Raw genomic sequence first — 19756 nt, forward strand, 5'->3', positions numbered from 1 at the left:
GAAGAGCCGGGCTTACTGGCCTTCTCCACTCTGGCCTCTATCTTCACTTCACTTGCTTTCCTCATTCTTCAGGGCAGATTTGGGGGCCAGGCATGATTCTGTCCCGACTGTTAGGGGAAAATATATCAAGGGGTTTCAGAATGAGTCAAACCTGTGCGAAGACAGGCCCACTCGGATTATTTCCAAAATTCACAATCTATGGTGTCCAATGGTGCTATCTTCCCACCTAGAGGGAGGGGGATTTGCAGGCAGTCTGATAAAAGGAAGAAGACCATCCACAAAAAATCTATTGTCTAATGGAGCTTTGTTCCCACATGCAGAGGGCAGATGGGGGTAAAGTCCCCAAATCTGCCTTCCAGGACGGCTGTGCCTGGGTTGGGCGGTGGGAAGATGTCAGTAAAAAATGACCCACCGTCCCATTAACTTTATTAAAAGCCCTGTAATTCAGTGGTACTTTCTGCATCCTGAAGTAGGCTGACATACTGGGAGTAAACTCCCAAATCTGCCCTGCCTATCCCTGGGGAGGCAGAATCACTGTCTGTGCAATGAAGGGTGAGGGTGTGGCAATGTTGAAAGCCAGCAAGACTCCCATCTCATTTACTTTATACAAAAAAATTAATGGGATCTAGTGAGGCTTTATGCGCTCTGGAGGAAGCCAGATTGGGGTTAATCTCACAATCTACCCTCTTAGGGAACAAAAAGACTATGTCCCCTGGGGTCAGAGGATGGGGAGTGGAGCACGATGTCTGTAAGGGTTGCACTCCCCACCACAATCATTTCATAAAATAATCTTTGGTGACTAGAGCTGATGTCTGCACCCAAACAGCAAACAGATTGGGACAAAATACCCCAATCTGCCTGCCCCAAGTCAGTTAAAAAGACTGTCAGTGTTAAGGATGGGAGGGGGATACTGCATTATGCTATTTGGTTCCAGGAGACCTCCCCATTCTTCAAACAAAAAAAACCTTGTGTAAGGAGGAGCTTTCTGCCACCCTAGAGTTGAGCAATTAGGAATAAACTCTCAAATCTGCTCCCTCTCAGGAGAGCATGCAGACGGTCAATGCAGTGCGGAGCAGGGGTGTTTTTTTTATTTTTTATATAAAAGTATTACCTTTGGAGTCTAGTAGGTGACTCAGTCAACCAAGGGAGGGAAGACTGTGGTAAAGCCACCATCCTGTACATAAAAACGGGGCGGATAGGAGCTTCCAACTGAGCATAAGTCATGTTGTCTAATGGGTGGGTTTCTGGTCAGGGATCGCTTTGCTGCAGCGATGCTAGAGGGGGAATCTGCTTCATTTCAGTTCAATGGAAAGAACAAAGTCTCCCCTTCCCAACAGAACCTCTTTCAACACTGATCGGTGCTCAGGTGACTGTGCAGCTCCTTCATGCTGCTGGAGCACAGTGGATCAAATGGACTCCGGGATGTACATTTATGACAACAGTAGAGCAGGGTGGTGCTACATCATCATTCCTGCCAAGCTGGGCCCTTGGCCTTTCGGGTCAGTCCCCAGTAACAGCAGCAAAGGGGGAATCCTCTGGTCCAAGCATCCCAATGGAAGAAAGTAGTGTGGCAAAAGTGGAGATGACTTTGTCCACACTAAAGGAGTTAAAACTCTGTACTTGTCTTGAGTGAAGCACAAATGAACACACAAAACATCCCACCTATTCATACAAAAAGGTGTAAGCTCTTAGTGGCTTTATTCTGAATACAATATATAACATGAAATAAAATTAATACCCAAACAGCAGAGTTTGGCAACTATATCAATTGCAAACACTGGGGTGAATGTATGACATTGTTCTGCATTCTGTCCATCAATTGTTGTTTTTGCCTTTGTCACCCAGAGTGGGACGGGTATGCCCAGACGTGGGTCCAGTGCTCTCCATGCCACTGGAATCAAGCTATCCTGGCTGAAGAGGGGTGAAACCCAGAAACTGGTCCTAGGATGCTTGTTTCCAGTTGAGAGGACCTGGCCTGGCAGTTCGGGCTGGACTGTTCCCATTGGGCACAGGGACAAGACTGATTTGCATATGGATGGGTTCAAACTGGAATGGCATGGTGAGCAAAATAAACGATGGATTTAGGCCCAGATCACTGTACTGGGGTGAATGTATGACATTGTTCTGCATTCTGTCCATCAATTGTTGTTTTAACTATATCAATTGATCATTTTAAAAGGAAATAGTAACAATCCCTTAAGTTTGTTCCAACAATTCTGTAATTTTGCAAATGTGCGGGCACTGCGAAACATCAGAACAAAGAAATAAATACTGCAATTGGTAGCCAGCAACAAGCAGGCACATTCAAGTCAATAAAGCAACCTGCTTGACAACTATTCACAATTGTCAACTTATTTGCATTATTCAGTTGAAATATTATAACACCGCAGAGGCTACTTACCTCCCGTAAAAGAAGAATGAATGATGCAAAATAAAATACATAAACCATTCCAACAAGCCAATGGAGAAACATGGTGGTGCCTGGAGCAGACTGAAAGCTCAGTTCTCGATCTTTCAACGTAGCATCAAACATTTCCTGTAAAAAAAAATGTTGTTTTTATAGAAGCTTTTAGTCTGTGACTAACTTCCTAAACGTAACAATTGATTATATTTCAAGAAATTAGACTGGCAGCACAAAGATGATTTAAAGGCTACTCACCTTGCTTTCAGTAAAAGTTACCAAAGAATTTCTAATATCTTCCTGCAGATTCTCACGTTTTGAAAATAGCTGTAGATATTAGACTCAACTCACAAAACGTTTCAACATAAGCACAACACAAAGGCTGGTGATCCCCACCCACACGGACGAAATTTTGAGTGTACTTTGCACCTCTGCTATTTCCTATTCCCAGTCGACGTAGAGACTGCTGAGGAATCTTCTTTGAGGATTGAAGGCAAGATGATTAAAGAGAGAATTCCTCAAAAATGTGCAATTCTTCGAATGGTTGATTTAGCATGTGGATTAAGTTGCTAGCAAAACTGAAAGCAAAATTCGAGGCTTACCGGAGGTTGGCAGCAAGTTCGACCATCAACCCACCCCTGAGCCAAATCTAGCTGACTAGGGCTGAAACCTAAGAGTAGCAGGAATTAGCAGCAGGCTGCATACCCCGTCCTGTGAAACCAAGTCACCCTGCTTAGCGGACATACCTATGCTCGGCCATGGGTCATTGGCTCTAGGTGCAAGTCATTCAACAGCTATGTACAACATTTGGCAATGAGTAGCTTTGTCTAGGTACAGGGTACAATCTTTGGCCAGGCCCTGCCCTGGCCACCTCTGCCACATAATTAATTCTGCCCAGCCTGAGCAATGTATTGTCCAGTATTTCACTTACTGTTTTCGATAGTCATTATCCTGTTTGAAAATTACACATTTTACAAATTAACTGCCCAAATGAACAATTTACTTCCCTTTGGTTAAGCTCCTTTCAAGTAGCAACTTTATCTAGCCACAGAATCCTCACCTTTTGAATATTCCCCAGACATCCTATTGGATCAAGAAACTTTTCAATAGTACCTCTGTGCGCTGGAAGGTGGTACCTTGAGCTCCGCACTGACGCCGTTCCATTGCAGAAGTGACGTGCGGGGCCTATACAGATGCCACTTCTGCACACTCACATAAGTTGCTTTGGAGGCTGTCCATGCCCCCAGACGTTGAGCCCCAAAAGCATATAGATGAACAAGTGTGTAGATTCCTAGACTTGGGATCTTATTAAGGAGTAAAGTCTGATCACAGAATGGGGAGGATGTAAGGGTTGGTGAGGAATCCACAGCTAGACAGAGTCTCCACCAGAAGGAATGTTACCAAAGACAAGTAACTTGTTCTTCTGATGGAGACTTCCAGCCACAGTTTCCTCTCCTTTTGAATAGATACTAAGGCAGTACCCACAGGAGGTTGGCTGTGAATGAACTCAAACCAGAGAGCTCACAAAATGCCCTTCTAGTCGACCTTAGCTGTCAAAACAACAGTGCTTTGCGAATGTTTGGAGGGATGCCCAAGTAGCTGTCTAGCAGATGTTTAGGAAAGAGACTGTGTGCTAACACAGTGGTAGCAGCTTTTGCCCTCGTGGAGTGGGCTCACAAGACTTCTAGAAGCTGCTTCTTTGCCAATGCATAGCAGATCTTAATGCACAGCACAATCCAATTAAAGATGGTACTTTTCTGCACAGCCTTGGCTTTTTCTGCTCTTGAGAACCCCAAAAAGAGCTGATTATTCACTCTATGGACTTTTGGTATGAATTTCGCAGACAGTAAGCTTTTGGTGTCCAAGCGTTGGAGTCTCTCCTCCTCCTTAGAGGGGTGACGAAGAGCATAGAGCTCTGGCTGGGTGATGGTTTGACCGACGTGGAACAATGTCATAACTTTTGGTAGAAAGAAAGCTCGAGTTCACAGAACCTGCTTATCGGGAAAGATGGTGGTGTATGGTGGAGGAAATGAGAGCCTGAAGATCACTCACTCGCTGCCAGGCAGAAGGGATGCCAATCAGGAACACAGTTTTAATGGTGAAGAAGTCACAAAGGACAACGGTGGAGTGGCTAAAATGGAGTACGCATTAAATTAGTAATAACAAGACTGAGGTGCCATTGGAGCTTTGTAGGAAAGTGCCAATTTTTGACATAGTCATCCCCCTTTTTGTCCAATGGAACTAATGTTCTTATCTGGATGTGCACTAGGTCCCTGCTAAACAGCCTCCAGTGGCAGTGCTCTTTCCCTAAAAACTACTGCGTGCTCAATTGTACTCCAATTGCATGGACTTTAACACTCTCGTAAGTCCCTAGTAAATGTTACCTATGGTATCCAGGGCATGGGTACTAAAGAAGGTCCCATGGGCTGCAGCATATATTATGCCACCTAAAGGGACCCACACGAAAATTAAATGCAGAATGCCACTGCAGTATGCGTGAAATGGTGCAAATCATTCTGGAAAAATGACATGGCACATCACTGTGTACCATGCCCCTGTATACTATATGTAAGTCACCCCTACAGCAGGCCTTAGAGCCCTATGGCAGGGTCCATTATACTATGTGTGAGGACACATCTGTGTGAGCAGATATGCCCCTGTGATGTCTAATTCCACTACTAAGACATTGCAAGTAATCAGGAAGCCATCTTAAGTATATGTACTGGGCACTGGTCATTACGAGTTACCCAGATAAGTAATAGCTTCACTGAAAATAATGATGTTTGGCATCAAACACCTTATCTCAATAAATCTAAACTGAGGCTAGTATCAGATTTATTGTGATATGCACCCAGAGGGCATCTTAGAGGTGCCCGCTGAAAACCTACTAGTCCTCTAGTGTGTTGGCTGACTGGTATCATCTAGCCTGCCACCACAGACACATTTCTGACCCCCTGTAGGTGAGAGCCCGCACTTTGAGGCCGGAAGCAATGCCTGCTCTGGAGGAAGATGGAAAGACCTCCTCCCGCAGGATGGCTAATGATTTAGCATATTAAGGCCAGAGGCTTCAAAGCCTCTGCCTCCTTTGATATCTGGGAAACGCCACCCCCTGGAGCCTATTTTGCACCAGAGCAGGCGAGAAATTGGATACTCAGTAGGCGTGTTGCACTTTGATGCCAGGCACACCCCTAAGGTGGGTCACCTTAAATGAACAGCCAAGAGAGGGTTTCACCATCTTGGATTTGGTTAAACTAGCAACTCTGGGTCAGAATTATACCCACTCTCCACAAGAAGTGGTCATATAGGGGGGTGTAATCACCCCTGAGGTAAGTAGCTAATTCCCTAAACACCCCTAAATTCAGTATTAAGCCGCCCCCCCCCCCCCATGAAAACAGAATTGTCTACCTGGGAACAGAAGAAAGACAAAGAAGAGCAATCACCATGAAAACTGAGGACTTACCCACGATATGCACCAAAGCCTGCTTTGCTGCTGGAGTCTCGACAACTGCACCAACCCCACTCATCCAAAAGCTGTGCATCCTCCTAAGGTTTCAGAGGTCTGTCCAGAGCTTAGCTAAACACAGAGTATCTCCCTTGGGTGGAGGAGCCATCCTCCTGCATCTGCAGGTACTGACCGTACTAGCTCGGTTCTTGCTGGTCATCGGGCCCACTGAGGATGCATCTAGCCCAGAGGTCACCGTAGTTCCCAGAGGTTAGCCCCATCTCTCCACTGAGTTTTGAGATGCTAGACCCTCAAGGAGCCTTCCTGCACCAATACCCTGAGTATCGGAACACTTGCCGCAACCAAGGCTTGTTGAGTGACCAGCCCGGACACCACTGCCTCCAAAGCTGACCTGCTGTCGAGGGACTTCAGGACTGATGAGGCCTGCTCCAAGAGAGATCCTACTGTCTTGTTTTCTAACCCTCTCCAGGTCCACTCAAGAACCGTGAGAGCCTCCAATGCAAGTGGACAGCCGGCCAAATACCTCTGCAGCCGAGCCCCACAGACCTGGGTCACGTACACCAACTGTGTCGCCTTGCACCAGAGACACTCAAGAGCCGAGTCCCCCCTTTGGATTCTGATGGACTTGTCCCCAAGTCCCAACTTGCAGCCTTCCTTTTTCCAGGTACCCTTCTATTGACTTTAACGTGTAGCGCTCAAGGTTACCAACGTGACTAGCACCTCTGCACTCGGACACACCCGGGCAGGTAAAACCGTACTGCTGGTGGTATCTTTGACCTTGCCCCTAAGCACCTTAAGTCCCTAAAGACACCTTCCAGAAACATTTGCAAGTATATGTATGTAGTGTATGTTTCTCCCACAGGATAACATTATCATGTTTGAGGTTCCTACCGCAAAAAAACGTAATTCGACTATTTTATTGTAAAAACGATATCTCCAAAAGTACTTGCCTTATTTCTATGATATTGGTGTCTAAAATTATATATAAATCTGTGTTATTTTTCTAAATTGGTCAAGGATTTCCTTCTTGAGTGTGCATCTCATTTGTTGACTGTGTACAACAAATGCTCAACACTTCCTTCTGATAAGCCTAAGCTGTTCGACCACACTAACACTAATAGAGCACTTGGGATTATTGAAGTAAGCCCCTTTAAACCAATAAGGCCATCTGGACTTTTTGCTTTGTGTACCCCTACATTAAAAGCGAGCTCCCTACAGACATCACAAACAGAGAAGGGGGAACCGTATTATAGCCCTTTCAAGAGATTGCTTCACAAATGGTGATTAAAACTTGGAGGCCTGATCAGGCAACCGTAAGAAAGCCAAGAGGGCTGAAAGATAACCCATAACTGTATCCAAAGCAAGGCCTTGCTGGGCAAGAAACAGAACAAATAATAAAACATCAGACTGTTGGGGGGGGTCGACCTGACGAGTGTTGCATCAAACCACAATTTTGACTCTGCAGGTGTACATAGTTATCGACGAGAGATGCCTGACTGCCAAGATAACATGAACTAGCCCAGAGGGAGGTGTCGCTGTCGTCGCTCAATCCCCATGTCTGAAGGTGGGCGGTGTGAAGGCCCCTGAGCAGTACCCTGACCGGTTGCTGGGAATGCAAATTCTCAAGAAGGGGCAGCCTGATCGGAGGACATATGCTTGAGCCAAGGAGTTCTTGATATTAAACTCTCTATGACCACTCCAGAGCCACTAGGATGCCTTGGACCCGGTCTGTCATGATCTTCTTTAGAACTCGGGGCAGGAGTGGCATTGGTTGGAAGGTATACAGGAGTCCTGGGTTCCACTCGAGGCGGAACGCTTCTCCGAGCAAGGGACGCCTTGGAAACTCCAATGTACAGAAGTGCTGACACACTACCATTATGTAGGACTTGGAAAAGTTAAATGACAAGTCCAGGTGCCCCATAAAAGACACATACTTGGCCCTGAGTGGTCCGAGCCATCAGAACCGCATCATCCGCATTTGATTACTAAATAAAGATTTAGTGAATTGAAACTGCATAATGTTTTCCTCCATTAGATAACATTGAACTGTACAGAAATTGCACTGTGTAGACTTCTGAAAGTGTAAAGTATTTTTATTTGAAAACGTACTTACCTTATTACTAAGATCTTGTTGTTAAAATAAAATACAAACAAAGCTTATTTTTGTAAAATTGGTGTCGATCTCCTTTTAGGGTTGTGTGTCCATTATTGATCAATGTTGTGCAATTAATATCTTACACTCCTCTGGGATAAGCCTAAGGCTGCTCACCCACACTACCACTAATAGAGCACTTTGAGTTTTACATTGAGCCCTGTACACTTTGGGGGAATGTCCTGATTCTGTGCATGGTATAACCACCTAGTGGTATACCATAAATAGAACCAGCTTTTTACAGGCTCTGTACTAGGTTCTATTTGATTAAACAGCAGTTTCAGTATGTGTGATGTCCTGAAATGTCAGAGGGCTCAACAGCTCTTGTTAAGCTAGGAACATTATTACTTATGCTAGGAGACATGGTGTCCATGCCCTCATGTTTGATAAGACCCACTTGTCAGCACAAAACATAGAACTGGCTAGGGCCCAAAAGCTCCATATATTTCATTTGGTGTATTCTTTGTATTCCAGGGACACTGCAATGCCAATACCCAAGGAGACAGGCTTTCTATTCAACCGTCGTGGGACAGCGATGACATTAAACTGGTTCATACAGCTGGCCCCTATTACTACGCAAAACTATAAATAGGTATGACCCCAATAAAACTCAAGAATATTTGTAAAATATGCGAGGCCAGCAGCATCAGTATTGAAGGTAAACTGTAGTCTGAGAAGGTGACTTCAATTAGATCCTAGATGGTACACTCGATAGGACATGCTCATTTGTCTAGCCTGTTACACAGGAAGCAACACAGCTATGAGAAAGGATTAGTTATTATGACTTGTTAAACACTTGGTGTCATCGTAACCCCGAGATTAGAAGCTACACCTATTTGTGGGTCTGTGATTTTCACTCCAGAATATATCTAATCCTTATGGGGGTACTCTACATGGTGTCCATCATACTGTTGGCATTTTATCTAGAACATTGCAAGATTACTCTCTAGAGATCACAGAGTTGAAGCTTCACATCTCTATTCCAACAAGGATTTGAAGATTTAAAAGTGAGGTAATGTCTGATGCAGCAGTTAGAAATCCGACGTCAGAAGTGAAGACCTTTTTTCAATAAAAATCGTTTATGGCTGAGAGAAGATGTACACTGTGGAGAGCTTTAGGATATATGTACAGGGAGAGTGGGGTCCTTAGATTCGTTAGAAGGTGGCTTAAGAAACAGGAGAAAATTCTGGGTAGGCTGAAGTATACATATGCTGCTACTGTGGCTATATCTATCCTGCAGTAAATTAAAGATCTTCTGGTAGAGTATCGAGAGGCAGCTGGAGAGGCACCTGACTCAGATACTATGTTTACAAAACAGAAGATATGGCAAGAAGGTATGGTGAAGGTGAATGCCCTGGGCGCTTCATGGGCGTGGCTTATGCTAAAGGCTGATCTAGTAGAAGGAATGATGAAGGGAAGGTATGTAGAACTCCTTAGATCGTCGTTGAAGTCTTTGGGCAATATTATCACTCATTCTACTCTTCTAGGTGGGATTTCGTAATGCCTGGACTATGAAATGAAGATGGGGGAATGGGATTGGCTGAATGCACCATTTACAGCTGAAGAGGTAAGGGAGGCAATTTCACAATTAGCTAGCAGTAAGGCCCTGTGTCTACTGGTATTGGTGTTGAACTTTATTAAGAATGCTACGACTGGAGTACACTTCTCTACCTTAAAATGCATGAGGAGTCACTTCTGGCTTGACGTTTGCCAGATTCCGCTTGAGATGCTTATTATGTTACTGTTGAAATTGGGTGAACTGGCAACAGAATGCTCCTCATACCCGGCACTTTTGTTGATTGATGTAGACAATAAAATATTAGCCTGGAAGCCAGAGGTTTGCTTATTTCTGTACATGCCATTTCTTCCCAGATGATGCAGATTTTATATGAGCCAGGTCCACACAATATAATTTCTGAAGATTTGAATCCATTATTTACATTATCAATGCAGAGTTACAACTCATGGTGGCAAACCTAGATGCAGAGAATGCCTTTGACTCAGTGCAGTGCCTTTTCCTGTTCAAGCAAGAATGTGGTCGGGAGCTACTTTCTCTCATTGGTCAGCCTACTACACGAAGCTGCAGGAGCTATGGTACTCGACAACAAAGTGGTTTCGGGTGACATCTCCCTAGCTAGGGGAACTAGATAGAGGTGTTCCTTGTTGTCCCTGCTCTTCTCTTTGGTTGTGAAACCTCTGGTCAGATGTATACGCAAGGTCCATGCTGACAGCTGCATCAGAATCTACACAAATAAACACATCATTAGTTTATATGCTGATGACATTCTCCTTGATGTTAAGTTTCCTCAGACCAACCTGGAACCAATAATCGCTGATATTACTATCTTTGGTAGGTAATAGGGGTCACACATAAATTGGAGCAAATAGGAACTTTTGCCACTTACGCCTGCTACGCATCTTGCCATGAACAGTTCACCGTACAATGGCCCCCTTCATCTATACATTAATTGATAGTGGTGATTCTGAGGTCCTGTTTGAGAAGAATTACTTGAAAGTTTTCACCGAACAAGTTACCTTCGGCAATGCCTTATCTTGTAGAGAACATCTAGCTACAAATTCCTTACCTTAGAATTTCCCCAGGAGTCAAACTGGATCCAGAAGACTCACAAGCAGCACCCCTACCCACTGGTAGGTTGTGTCGTTTAGCTCCACGTCAGATGTTCTGAAAGGGACGTGTGCTGTACCTATATAGGTGGCCCCTCGCGCACTGATGTCAGTTACTTACACAACTTTCTATGCCAGGAGCACAGAGCCACAATGAGCACTGCCACCTGTGTGACAAGCTAAGGCACTGATAAGGGTGTCCCTAACACCATAATCCGTTCGCGGAGTGGGCAGGATGGGATGGTCAGTAAAGAAGCAGTGACTGGACAGAGTCTCTACCAGATAAGGCGTTACTGAAGGCAAGTAACTTATTCATCTTATAGAGACTTCTACACACAGATTTGGAACCTTAAAATAGGACATGGGACTGCAAAGCCAGTTAAATTAGAATGGTCTGCAGGACTGCACGGGTGAAGTGCCCGTCACAATTGACTTCACTGTCCAGGCAGTATTGCTTGGTAAACATGTGCAGCGAGGTCCAGGTTGCTGTCTGACAAATGTCCAGGACAGGGACACTGCACTAACGCAGTAATCGCAGCATTGGATTTAGTGGAGTGACTTCGCAGGTCTTGGGGGTTGCCTCTTGGCCAATGCATAGCAGTTCCTAATGTATTGACCAATGTACAGCCAGATGGTCCAATTATGCACTGTCTTTCCTTTTTTTGGCTCCTACATAGTGCACCAAAAGTTGATCGGCCACCTGGAATTCTGCATGTGTCCGGAGAACCAGCTTGTCTGGGTAGGAGGTAGTATAAGGAGGGTGTACAGAGAGTGTCTGCAATTCACTGACCCTCCTGGGTGATGGTATGCGACTAAAAAAAAAGTTTTTATTGTCAAAAGTCTAAGAGTGCAATTGTGTAGAGGCTCGGTTGGTGCACACACAAAAAGGTAAGAAAAGGGTTGGGGTCCCACTGAGGCATGATGAATGGTGTGGGGGGGGGGGGGGGGGGGGGGGACATAGGATGCTGGCCTGTAAGGAACCTAGTCACAACAGGTGACTTACAGAGAGAAGGTTGGCCCGACACTGCAATAATGCCAAGAAGGCTGAGAGTTAACCTTTAATTGTGCCCGACTGGGCCAAAGACAATGCAAATAAGAGAATCTTAGATCAAGGTGCAGAATGGGGGCAAATATTGTGGGAAACACATCATTACTCAAACTTGTCCCAACAGCAGAGATATGCCAACTTGTTGGAGGGATGCCTGGCTGCCAGAACAACATTACAGACTTCAGGAAGAAGGTCAAAAGCTGGCAACTGTTGACGCTCAATTTCCACGCATTAAGGTGGAGGGTGCATAGGTTTAGGTGCAGAACCCTCCCCCTGTTGTTGTGACAGAAGATCCTCTCTAAGGGCTAGCGTGACTGGAGGACGGATGGTCATGCTCAGCAGCTCCGGATTTCTGACTCTCCATGCCCAATCTGGACCCACGAGAATGGCTAGGGCCAGGCCGTTCCTGATCTTCTTGAGAACTCTGAGTAGGAGTGGAATTGGTGGGAAGGCATACAGGAGGCCTGAGCTCCACTCGAGACGAAAAGTGTCTCCAAGCGAGAATCGCCTTGGAAAAACCTGCACACAAAGCTGCTGACATTGCACGTTCGACTGTGACAAACAGATAAAACCAAGGCTTTCCTCATTGCTGAAAGAGACCTTGCACCACATCTGGATGGGGATGCCATTTGTGATCCTCTAAGCATCTTAGCCTGAGTTCATCCGCCCTGGCGTACAGAGAGCCCACCTGGTGTTGAACCACCAGTAAAATGTGCTGACATTCCAGCCATGTCCAGAGACACAGGGCCTCTTGATAACGGGTCCACAACTCCACCCGCCCAGTTTGTTACAATAACATGGCAGTGGTGTTGCCTGTGAACACCTGCACCAGAATTCACTTGATAGAAGGAAGAAAGGCTTTCAATGATAAGTGAGCTTCAAGGCGCTCCAGCAGGTTGATTTGGAGCTAGGACTCAGTCAGAGACCAGAGCCCCCTGATCTGCACCTCTCCCAGATGGCCACCCCACTCCATGAGTGATGCATCTGTCACTACAGACAGCTCCGGTTGGGGATGGAAGAGGGGTCTGCCACTGACCCAATTGCGGTTTGTTAGCCATCACTGCAGATCTTTTGCACTTTCCTCCGACATCTGTACCTAGTCAGGAAGAATTCCCTGATGTTGTGCTCACTGAGACTTCGGTCCCACTGCAGAGCCTGCTTAGGCCAACAGGCATGAGTAACCAGCAGGATGCAGACGGCCATGAGGCCCAAAAACCTCATGCTCAATCTCACCAAAATCCAGGACAGAGGCTGAAACATTGGGATCATAGCCTGAATATCCTGGACTTGCCACTTGGGAGGATACACGCTCTGGTGGATGGCGCCAAATGGCTACGTAAAGATTGCATACCGCTCCAGAAGTGATGGAGCAGAGGCACATATAACCACCACCCCTGTGCAATAAGGAGTATGTTACTTACCCTGTAAGCATCTATTTGTATTGTGTTGTGCTGCAGATTGACAGACTATACATACTCCTGCCATTTAGTGTTGGGCCTGGACTCTAAGTTGTTTTTCCTTGAGGAAGTTTTATGATCGGCGTTGTGCATCATTTCTCCTCCCCCCTCGAGGTATTGCGCATGTACAATGGCTCCTTTGTTAGATAACGAAAAGTTTCTTACCTGTCGGTGTAGTTTTGCAGCTTGAAGATCTTTCTGGATTCACTATGCTGTGCATTATTCCGCGATCTTGTGGTTGGGTCCGGATTCGTAGTCTTTTCTTTGTTTTTTTTTTTTTTTTTTTTGTAGCCCAGGTGGGCGTCGACGTCCACCATTTGGTGCACCTCCCGTGACGTCGTCGTGCTTCCTGCGGAAGTCCCACCTTTGGGGCGCCATCTTCGGGTTCTTTTTTCCCTTTTTTTTTTTTTTTTTTTTTAACCCTAGGCGATTGGTTAAACCTTTTGTCCATATTTCTGTACGTTTCCACTTCTTTGATCCTATCCATTTCACCCCCTCTTCCTCCAGCCTCATCTTCCTGGCGGAGGTGGGTGGGTTCGCTAGTGAATCCAGAAAGATCTTCAAGCTGCAAAACTACACCGACAGGTAAGAAACTTTTCGTTTTGCAGCGTGAATCTTTCTGGATTCACTATGCTGTGCATAGATTTTGTAGCGGTTTTCCTACTTTTGTGGTGGCTGGGTGGAAGATGATCGCTGGTCGTTGAAAATGTGTTGTAGCACCTTCTGTCCGACCTGTGCTTCCTTATTCATTTGAATGTCCACGCAGTAGTGCTTTGTGAACGTGTGCACAGATGCCCAAGTTGCTGCGAGACAAATGTCTTGGATGGGCGTGTTTGCCAGGAAGGCAACTGTGGCCCCCTTCTTCCTTGTGGAGTGAGCTTGGGGCCCCTCCGTTAGCTCCTGTCCAGCCTGTTTGTGACAGAATTGGATAGTGAGGGCAATCCACCTAGCGATGGTGCCCTTGGTGACTGGTCTACCCATGAAGCTAGTAGCAAAGGACACAAACAGCTGCTTCGACTTCCTGAGTTCCTTGGTTCTTTCAATGTAGTGCATCACCGCTCTTCTGGCATCGAGGGTGTGCAGGGCCTTTTCTGCGTTTGTAGTCGGGTTTTGGAAGAAACTCGGTATCTGGATACTCTGATTCATGTGGAACGCCGACACTACCTTGGGCATGAAGTGTGGGTCCGTCCTCAGGACTACCCTGTCTTTGTGAATTTGAATGTAGGGCTCCTGCAGCGTTAGTGCTTGAAGCTCACTCACCCTGCGTAGTGAGGTTATGGCCACTAGAAAGGCAGTTTTCATCGTCAACATTTGTAGAGTGGCCTTGTGAATGGGTTCAAACGGCGCCTTCATGAGCTCCGTCAGAACCACGTTTAAATTCCATGCCGGCGGCGGCAACCTTTTCGGGGGTGCCATTCTTTTGGCTCCCTCCATGAATCTCTTCACCACCTGCGAGGTGAAGAAGCTTCCACCCTTCTCACCTCTGGTGTAGGCAACGATCGCTGCTAGGTGTACCCTTAGGGAGCTCGAGCAGAGGTTACTCTTTAGAAGGTGTGTGAGGTACCTCAGCACAGTTGAGTCTCTTGTCATTCTGTTTTGCAGGCCCTTTTTCCTGCACCACACCGTGAATCTCTTCCACTTTGCGCTGTAGCACTTTCTTGTAGTAGGTTTCCTTGCCTCCCGTAGCACTCGCATAGTGCTCTGAGGTAACCTTAGGTGTGCGAACTCTAGGTCTTCAGGAGCCATGCTGCTAGGTTGAGTGTCTCTGGCTCTGGGTGCAGGACCTCCCCGTTTTGCATTGAGAGCAGGTCTTTTCTCCTCTCGAACCTGTACGGTTTGCCTTGCGCCATTTCTTGAATCTGTGAGAACCATGTCTGCCTCGCCCACTGTGGAGCCACCAGGATCAGAGTCATGTTGCTGGTTCTGCACTTGTCGAGCACTCTGTGCAACAGGGGTATCGGTGGAAAGGCGTAGGCAAATGTCCTCCACCAGCTTATCCATAGGGCATTTCCCTTGGATTGCTGATCTGGTTGCCTGGACGCGAAGCTTCGGCATTTTGCATTGTGGCGTGTTGCAAATAGGTCTATTGTGGGAGTCCCCCATCTCTGGAAGATTTTCTCCGTTTCCTGGCCATTGAGCTCCCACTCGTGTGATGCTGAGGTCTGTCTGCTTAGCCAGTCTGCCTCCACATTGTCCTTCCCTGGTAGGTGAATTGCCAGTAGATCTATTTTGAGAGGTATGGCCCATCTCCAAATTTCCTGAGCTAGGGATGAGAGGGGAAACGACTGTGTCCCCCCTTGTTTGTTGATGTAGAACATCGCCGTGGTGTTGTCTGTCTGTACCAACACCCTCTGGCCGAACAGGTGTCTCTGGAATGCCTTCAGGGCTAACAGTATCGTTTTCAACTCGAGGTAGTTGATGTGGCGGACCGCGTCTTCTGGGGCCCATAGACCCCTCACTCTGAGGTTGTCCATGTGCGCTCCCCATCCCTTCTGCGATGCGTCCGTGGTAATGGTCATTGTTGGGCTTGGTGGTGTCAGGCTTCTCCCCGTTGTTATGTTGTCTCTGTTCCACCAAGTTATCTCCTCCTGCACTGCGTGCGTAACAACCACTAGATGCTCCCAACTTCCGTTCGCTTGTGACCATTGCTGTTGCAGCCATTCCTGGAATGGTCTCATGTGCAGGCGTACATTCGGCACCAGCTGGATACAGGACGCCATCATCCCCATCATCTTGCTCACCGCCCTCACTGTCAGAGCTCGCCCCTTCTGGTAGAGCTGCGTCTCCTTCAGTAGAGCATCTGTCCTCCTGTCGCTGGGCACTACTGTACTGTTGAGGGAGTTGATCTTTGCCCCCAGGAAAATCTTTACCTGTTCCGGTTCCAGCGATGATTTTCCCCAGTGGATGGAAAATCCCAGACTTGTGAGGGCGTCTGTTACGCGTTTTGCGTGCCTCTCGCACTTCTCGCGTGAGCTTGCCTTGACCAGCCAGTCGTCCAAGTAGGGGTATACGTGTATTCCCTGCTTTCGTAGGTGTGCCGCTACCGCCGACAGGCATTTCGTAAAGACCCTTGGCGCAGATTTTAATCCGAAGGCCAGGGTTGTGAACTGGTAGTGTTCCTGTTCGATGTTGAATCTTAGAAGGCCCTTGTGCCTTCTGTTTATTGGGATGTGAAGGTAGGCATCCTTGAGGTCCACGGTGACCATGAAGTCCCCTTCTCTTATCTGTGGCAGTACCTCCTGCAGTGAAGTCATTTTGAACCTTTGCGTTCTGATGAACTTGTTTAGGTAACGGAGGTCCAGTATGGGTCTGAGGTCTCCGTCTACCTTCGGCACCACGAAGTAGTTTGAGTAGACCCCTTTGTTGCGTTCCCTGAACGGCACCGTCTCTATGGCTCCCTTTTGTAGGAGTTTCCGCGTTTCTTCTCTGAGTATTGCCAGTTCTTGGGCCGATCTCTGCCTTCCCTTCGGCTTCCTGTTTGGAGGTCTTTTCTCCAAGTCTACGCAGTATCCGTACTGCACGATGTTCCGTATCCACTTGTCTGTGGTTATACGCCGCCACTCCTGAAGGTAGAACCTCAGCCTTCCGCCTACCGGTGACGTATGCTCGTAGGCTCTTGAATTTTCTCTTCCCCCTGATGACACTTTTTTGCGCCTCACCCTTGGGGACCTTACGAGGGTAGGCGTCTTCTTGCGTGCTGAGTCACTTCGAGGAGGGCTGATCGCCCCCTCTCCTCCTTTGGCCACGTCCGTTCCCTCTCCCGCGAAAGGACTGGCCCAGAGGTTGATATTGCCAGTTTTGCTTCTGCTGACTTTGTCCGTGACCTTCGCCCTGCTGACCTTGCTGGAACGCCTGGTGTGACGTCCCCTGTTGGCTTCCACCCCTACCGTAGGGTCTCCTCGAGGGATTTCCTCGTCTCATTCCCCTCAGCTGTAGGGCCCCCATGGACCTCGCTGTCTCGTTTTCCTTCTTGAACTGGGTGAGCTTTTCGTCCACCGTTGCTCCGAACAGTGTCTCTCCGTTGAAGGGGGTGCCAAGGATGTTGTTCTGCACTTCCGGTTTGAATCCCGAGATTCTTAGCCATGCATGCCTCCTCTCTGTGACCCCTATGGCCATGAGTCTTGCTGAAGTCTCTGCCCCATCCAACGCCGTCTTTATACAGGAGTTGGCGATGTTCTTGCCTTCATCCACCAGGTGAGAGGCTCTTTGGCGGTATTCTTCGGGGAGGTGCTTTACTAGCTCCCCCATCTCATCCCAGTGTTGGTATTGGTGTCTATTGAGGAGTGCATTCGAATTCGCCATGCGCCAGTGCATTGCGGCGTTCCTCTCGACCTTTCTGCCTGTGAGGTCGATCCTCCTGCTCTCCTTATCCGGAGGTGGCCCCGAAGTTGCTGGAACGTTGGCCCTTCTCCTGGCCGTGGAGGCTATGATGGAGTCTGCGGTGACGCTACCCTTGATGTAAGGTGGGTCCAGGGAGGAGTGCTTATATTTCTTCTCTGTCCTGGGCGTGATCGACCGGCAGGTGGCAGGCTCCTTGAAGGCTTCTCTCCCCTGGTTCATCACGCTTTGTAGCATGGGGAGGAACTGACTCCTAGTCTGGATGGGGAGCAGTGTTTCGACGAGAAAATCGGCTTTCGGCCTCTCCTCGTCGAGTTTGACGCCGAAGGCCATTGCTGCGCTCTTCACCACCATATTGTATACCCCGATGTCGTCGGGTGGCGAAGGCCTCGAGGGGTACGTGTCCACGGCCTCCTCCGGGTTTTCGGTGTCGAGATCGTGCCATTCGACGTCGTTGCTGGTAGATGCCGCCGATTCGTAGAACGACTGTTGGTCTTCTTCCTCGGCTTCTTCCTCATAATAGGGCTCCTCTTCTTCCTCGAGATCCCTTGTCAGCCCTTCGGCGTCGAACTCGCCTTCGACCTCGACGACGTCCGCCGATGAAACCGTTGGAATCTTGAATTCCTTCATCCTGGCGTCGAACTCCTTCTTCCTTTGAAGGATGTTCTCCATTTCGGCCTCGAGCCGCCTCTTCTTTTTCTCCATTTCGGAGATGCTTTCGGCGTCGACCGCGGGTCTCTTCGATGAAACTTGCGTCGACGTCGAACGTTCTTTCTGCGTCGATCGGCCAGTTTCATGGGACGATTTCGACGACCCTTGCCTTTCGGCGTCTTTCTGCCCCAGGGAGTCCTTTTGTAAGGATCCGCTTGGCCTTTTGTCCGAAGTTCCCCCTTTGGACGTCGAAGTTTTCGGCGCCGGGGCTCCCTTCGTGGACCTTGACTCAGTTTTTCTCGAGTCACCCTCGTGTTTTCGAGGTGTCTTTTGATTTGCGCTCGACGATTCTCTTACCTCGTCTTCTTTTTTCTTGTCGGTCTCTACGACCGTGAAGTTTTCGGCTGTCTCGGCGACGTTGTCCTCGTCGTCCGTGTCGAGGCCCAGCTCGTAGAGTGTCGGGGGTTTCCCTTTGCCATCCATGTTGGCGTTGGCTCTTCTCTGCCTCTCTCTCACTCTGAGTGTCTTCGGCGCGAAGGCTGAGCAGGCGTTGCAGTCGATACTCCGGTGATCCACCGGTAGGCAGAGGTTGCAAACCGGATGCTGGTCTTTCTGCGCGAACTTGTGGTGGCAGTTTGGGCAGAACTTGAATGGCGTCTTGTCCATTTCGCTCAGGGTCTCTGAGCGTGCATTCTCCAAGGCTGTCGAAGAAAAAAGGTTCGCTGGTCCTCTTTCTTCGCGCTCCTGATGAAATCTGTTCTATTCCTGATGTCTTCTCTTGATTCTATCGATGAAACTCGCTTTTCTTCCTTCTTCCTCCGAGTGAATTTCTGGAGCTTCCCGATGACGATCCAGACCCAACGGCGGAAAAAAGAATCTGAAGATGGCGCCCCAAAGGTGGGACTTCCGCAGGAAGCACGACGACGTCACGGGAGGTGCACCAAATGGTGGACGTCGACGCCCACCTGGGCTACAAAAAAAAACAAAAAAAAAACAAAGAAAAGACTACGAATCCGGACCCAACCACAAGATCGCGGAATAATGCACAGCATAGTGAATCCAGAAAGATTCACGCTGCAAAATGTGCTTTTTACCCCTTACCATAAACTGAGTGAGGATACAGTCTGCTAAGTCACCTTCTGCTGTTGCAAATGCTGTATTTGTGTGTATTCTTCTCACTATCTAATAACTGCCGGGGAGGCAGGATGGTGCATGTGAATCTGCAGCATTACACACTAAGAATAGATTCTTACAGGTTAAGTAACTTACTCCATTTGTAACATGTGTTGGCTGCAGATACACATGCTATGCACAGAAGGTAAACCAGTCCACCTCTCGAGGTAGCTTTAGGCACGAGATAGTGCATTTGTTTGAAATATTGTTTGAAGGACTGTCTGTCCAACTAGAGCTTGTTGTTTTTCTTGAACATCCACACAATGTTTAGTAAATGTATGTGGGCTCATCCATGTTGCTGCTTTGCAAATGTCACTAAGAGAGATATTTCACAAGAAAACCATGGTTGCTACATTTTATGTTTTGGAATGAGCCCTTGGCATAGTTGTTAATGTTTATTAATACTGTTATTGCTTTAGCTTAACAAATTTGGATACATTTTACAATC

At 47.5% G+C, this 19756-nt stretch overlaps 1 protein-coding gene across 1 annotated transcript in view; it reads right to left on the reverse strand.

Annotated features, from left to right (window-relative positions):
• MARCHF6 (membrane associated ring-CH-type finger 6) overlaps positions 1 to 19756 on the reverse strand; it is a 1340093-nt gene that overhangs the window by 836578 nt on the left and 483759 nt on the right. The window contains exon 15 of the mRNA XM_085606770.1: positions 2402 to 2536. Within this exon, the coding sequence (XP_085462896.1) occupies positions 2402 to 2536 (135 nt within the window). The remainder of the gene's footprint in view (positions 1 to 2401; positions 2537 to 19756) is intronic.

This window comes from Triturus cristatus, chromosome 5_2 (assembly GCF_964204655.1).
Source record: "Triturus cristatus chromosome 5_2, aTriCri1.1, whole genome shotgun sequence".
Taxonomy (NCBI): Eukaryota; Metazoa; Chordata; class Amphibia; order Caudata; family Salamandridae; genus Triturus; species Triturus cristatus.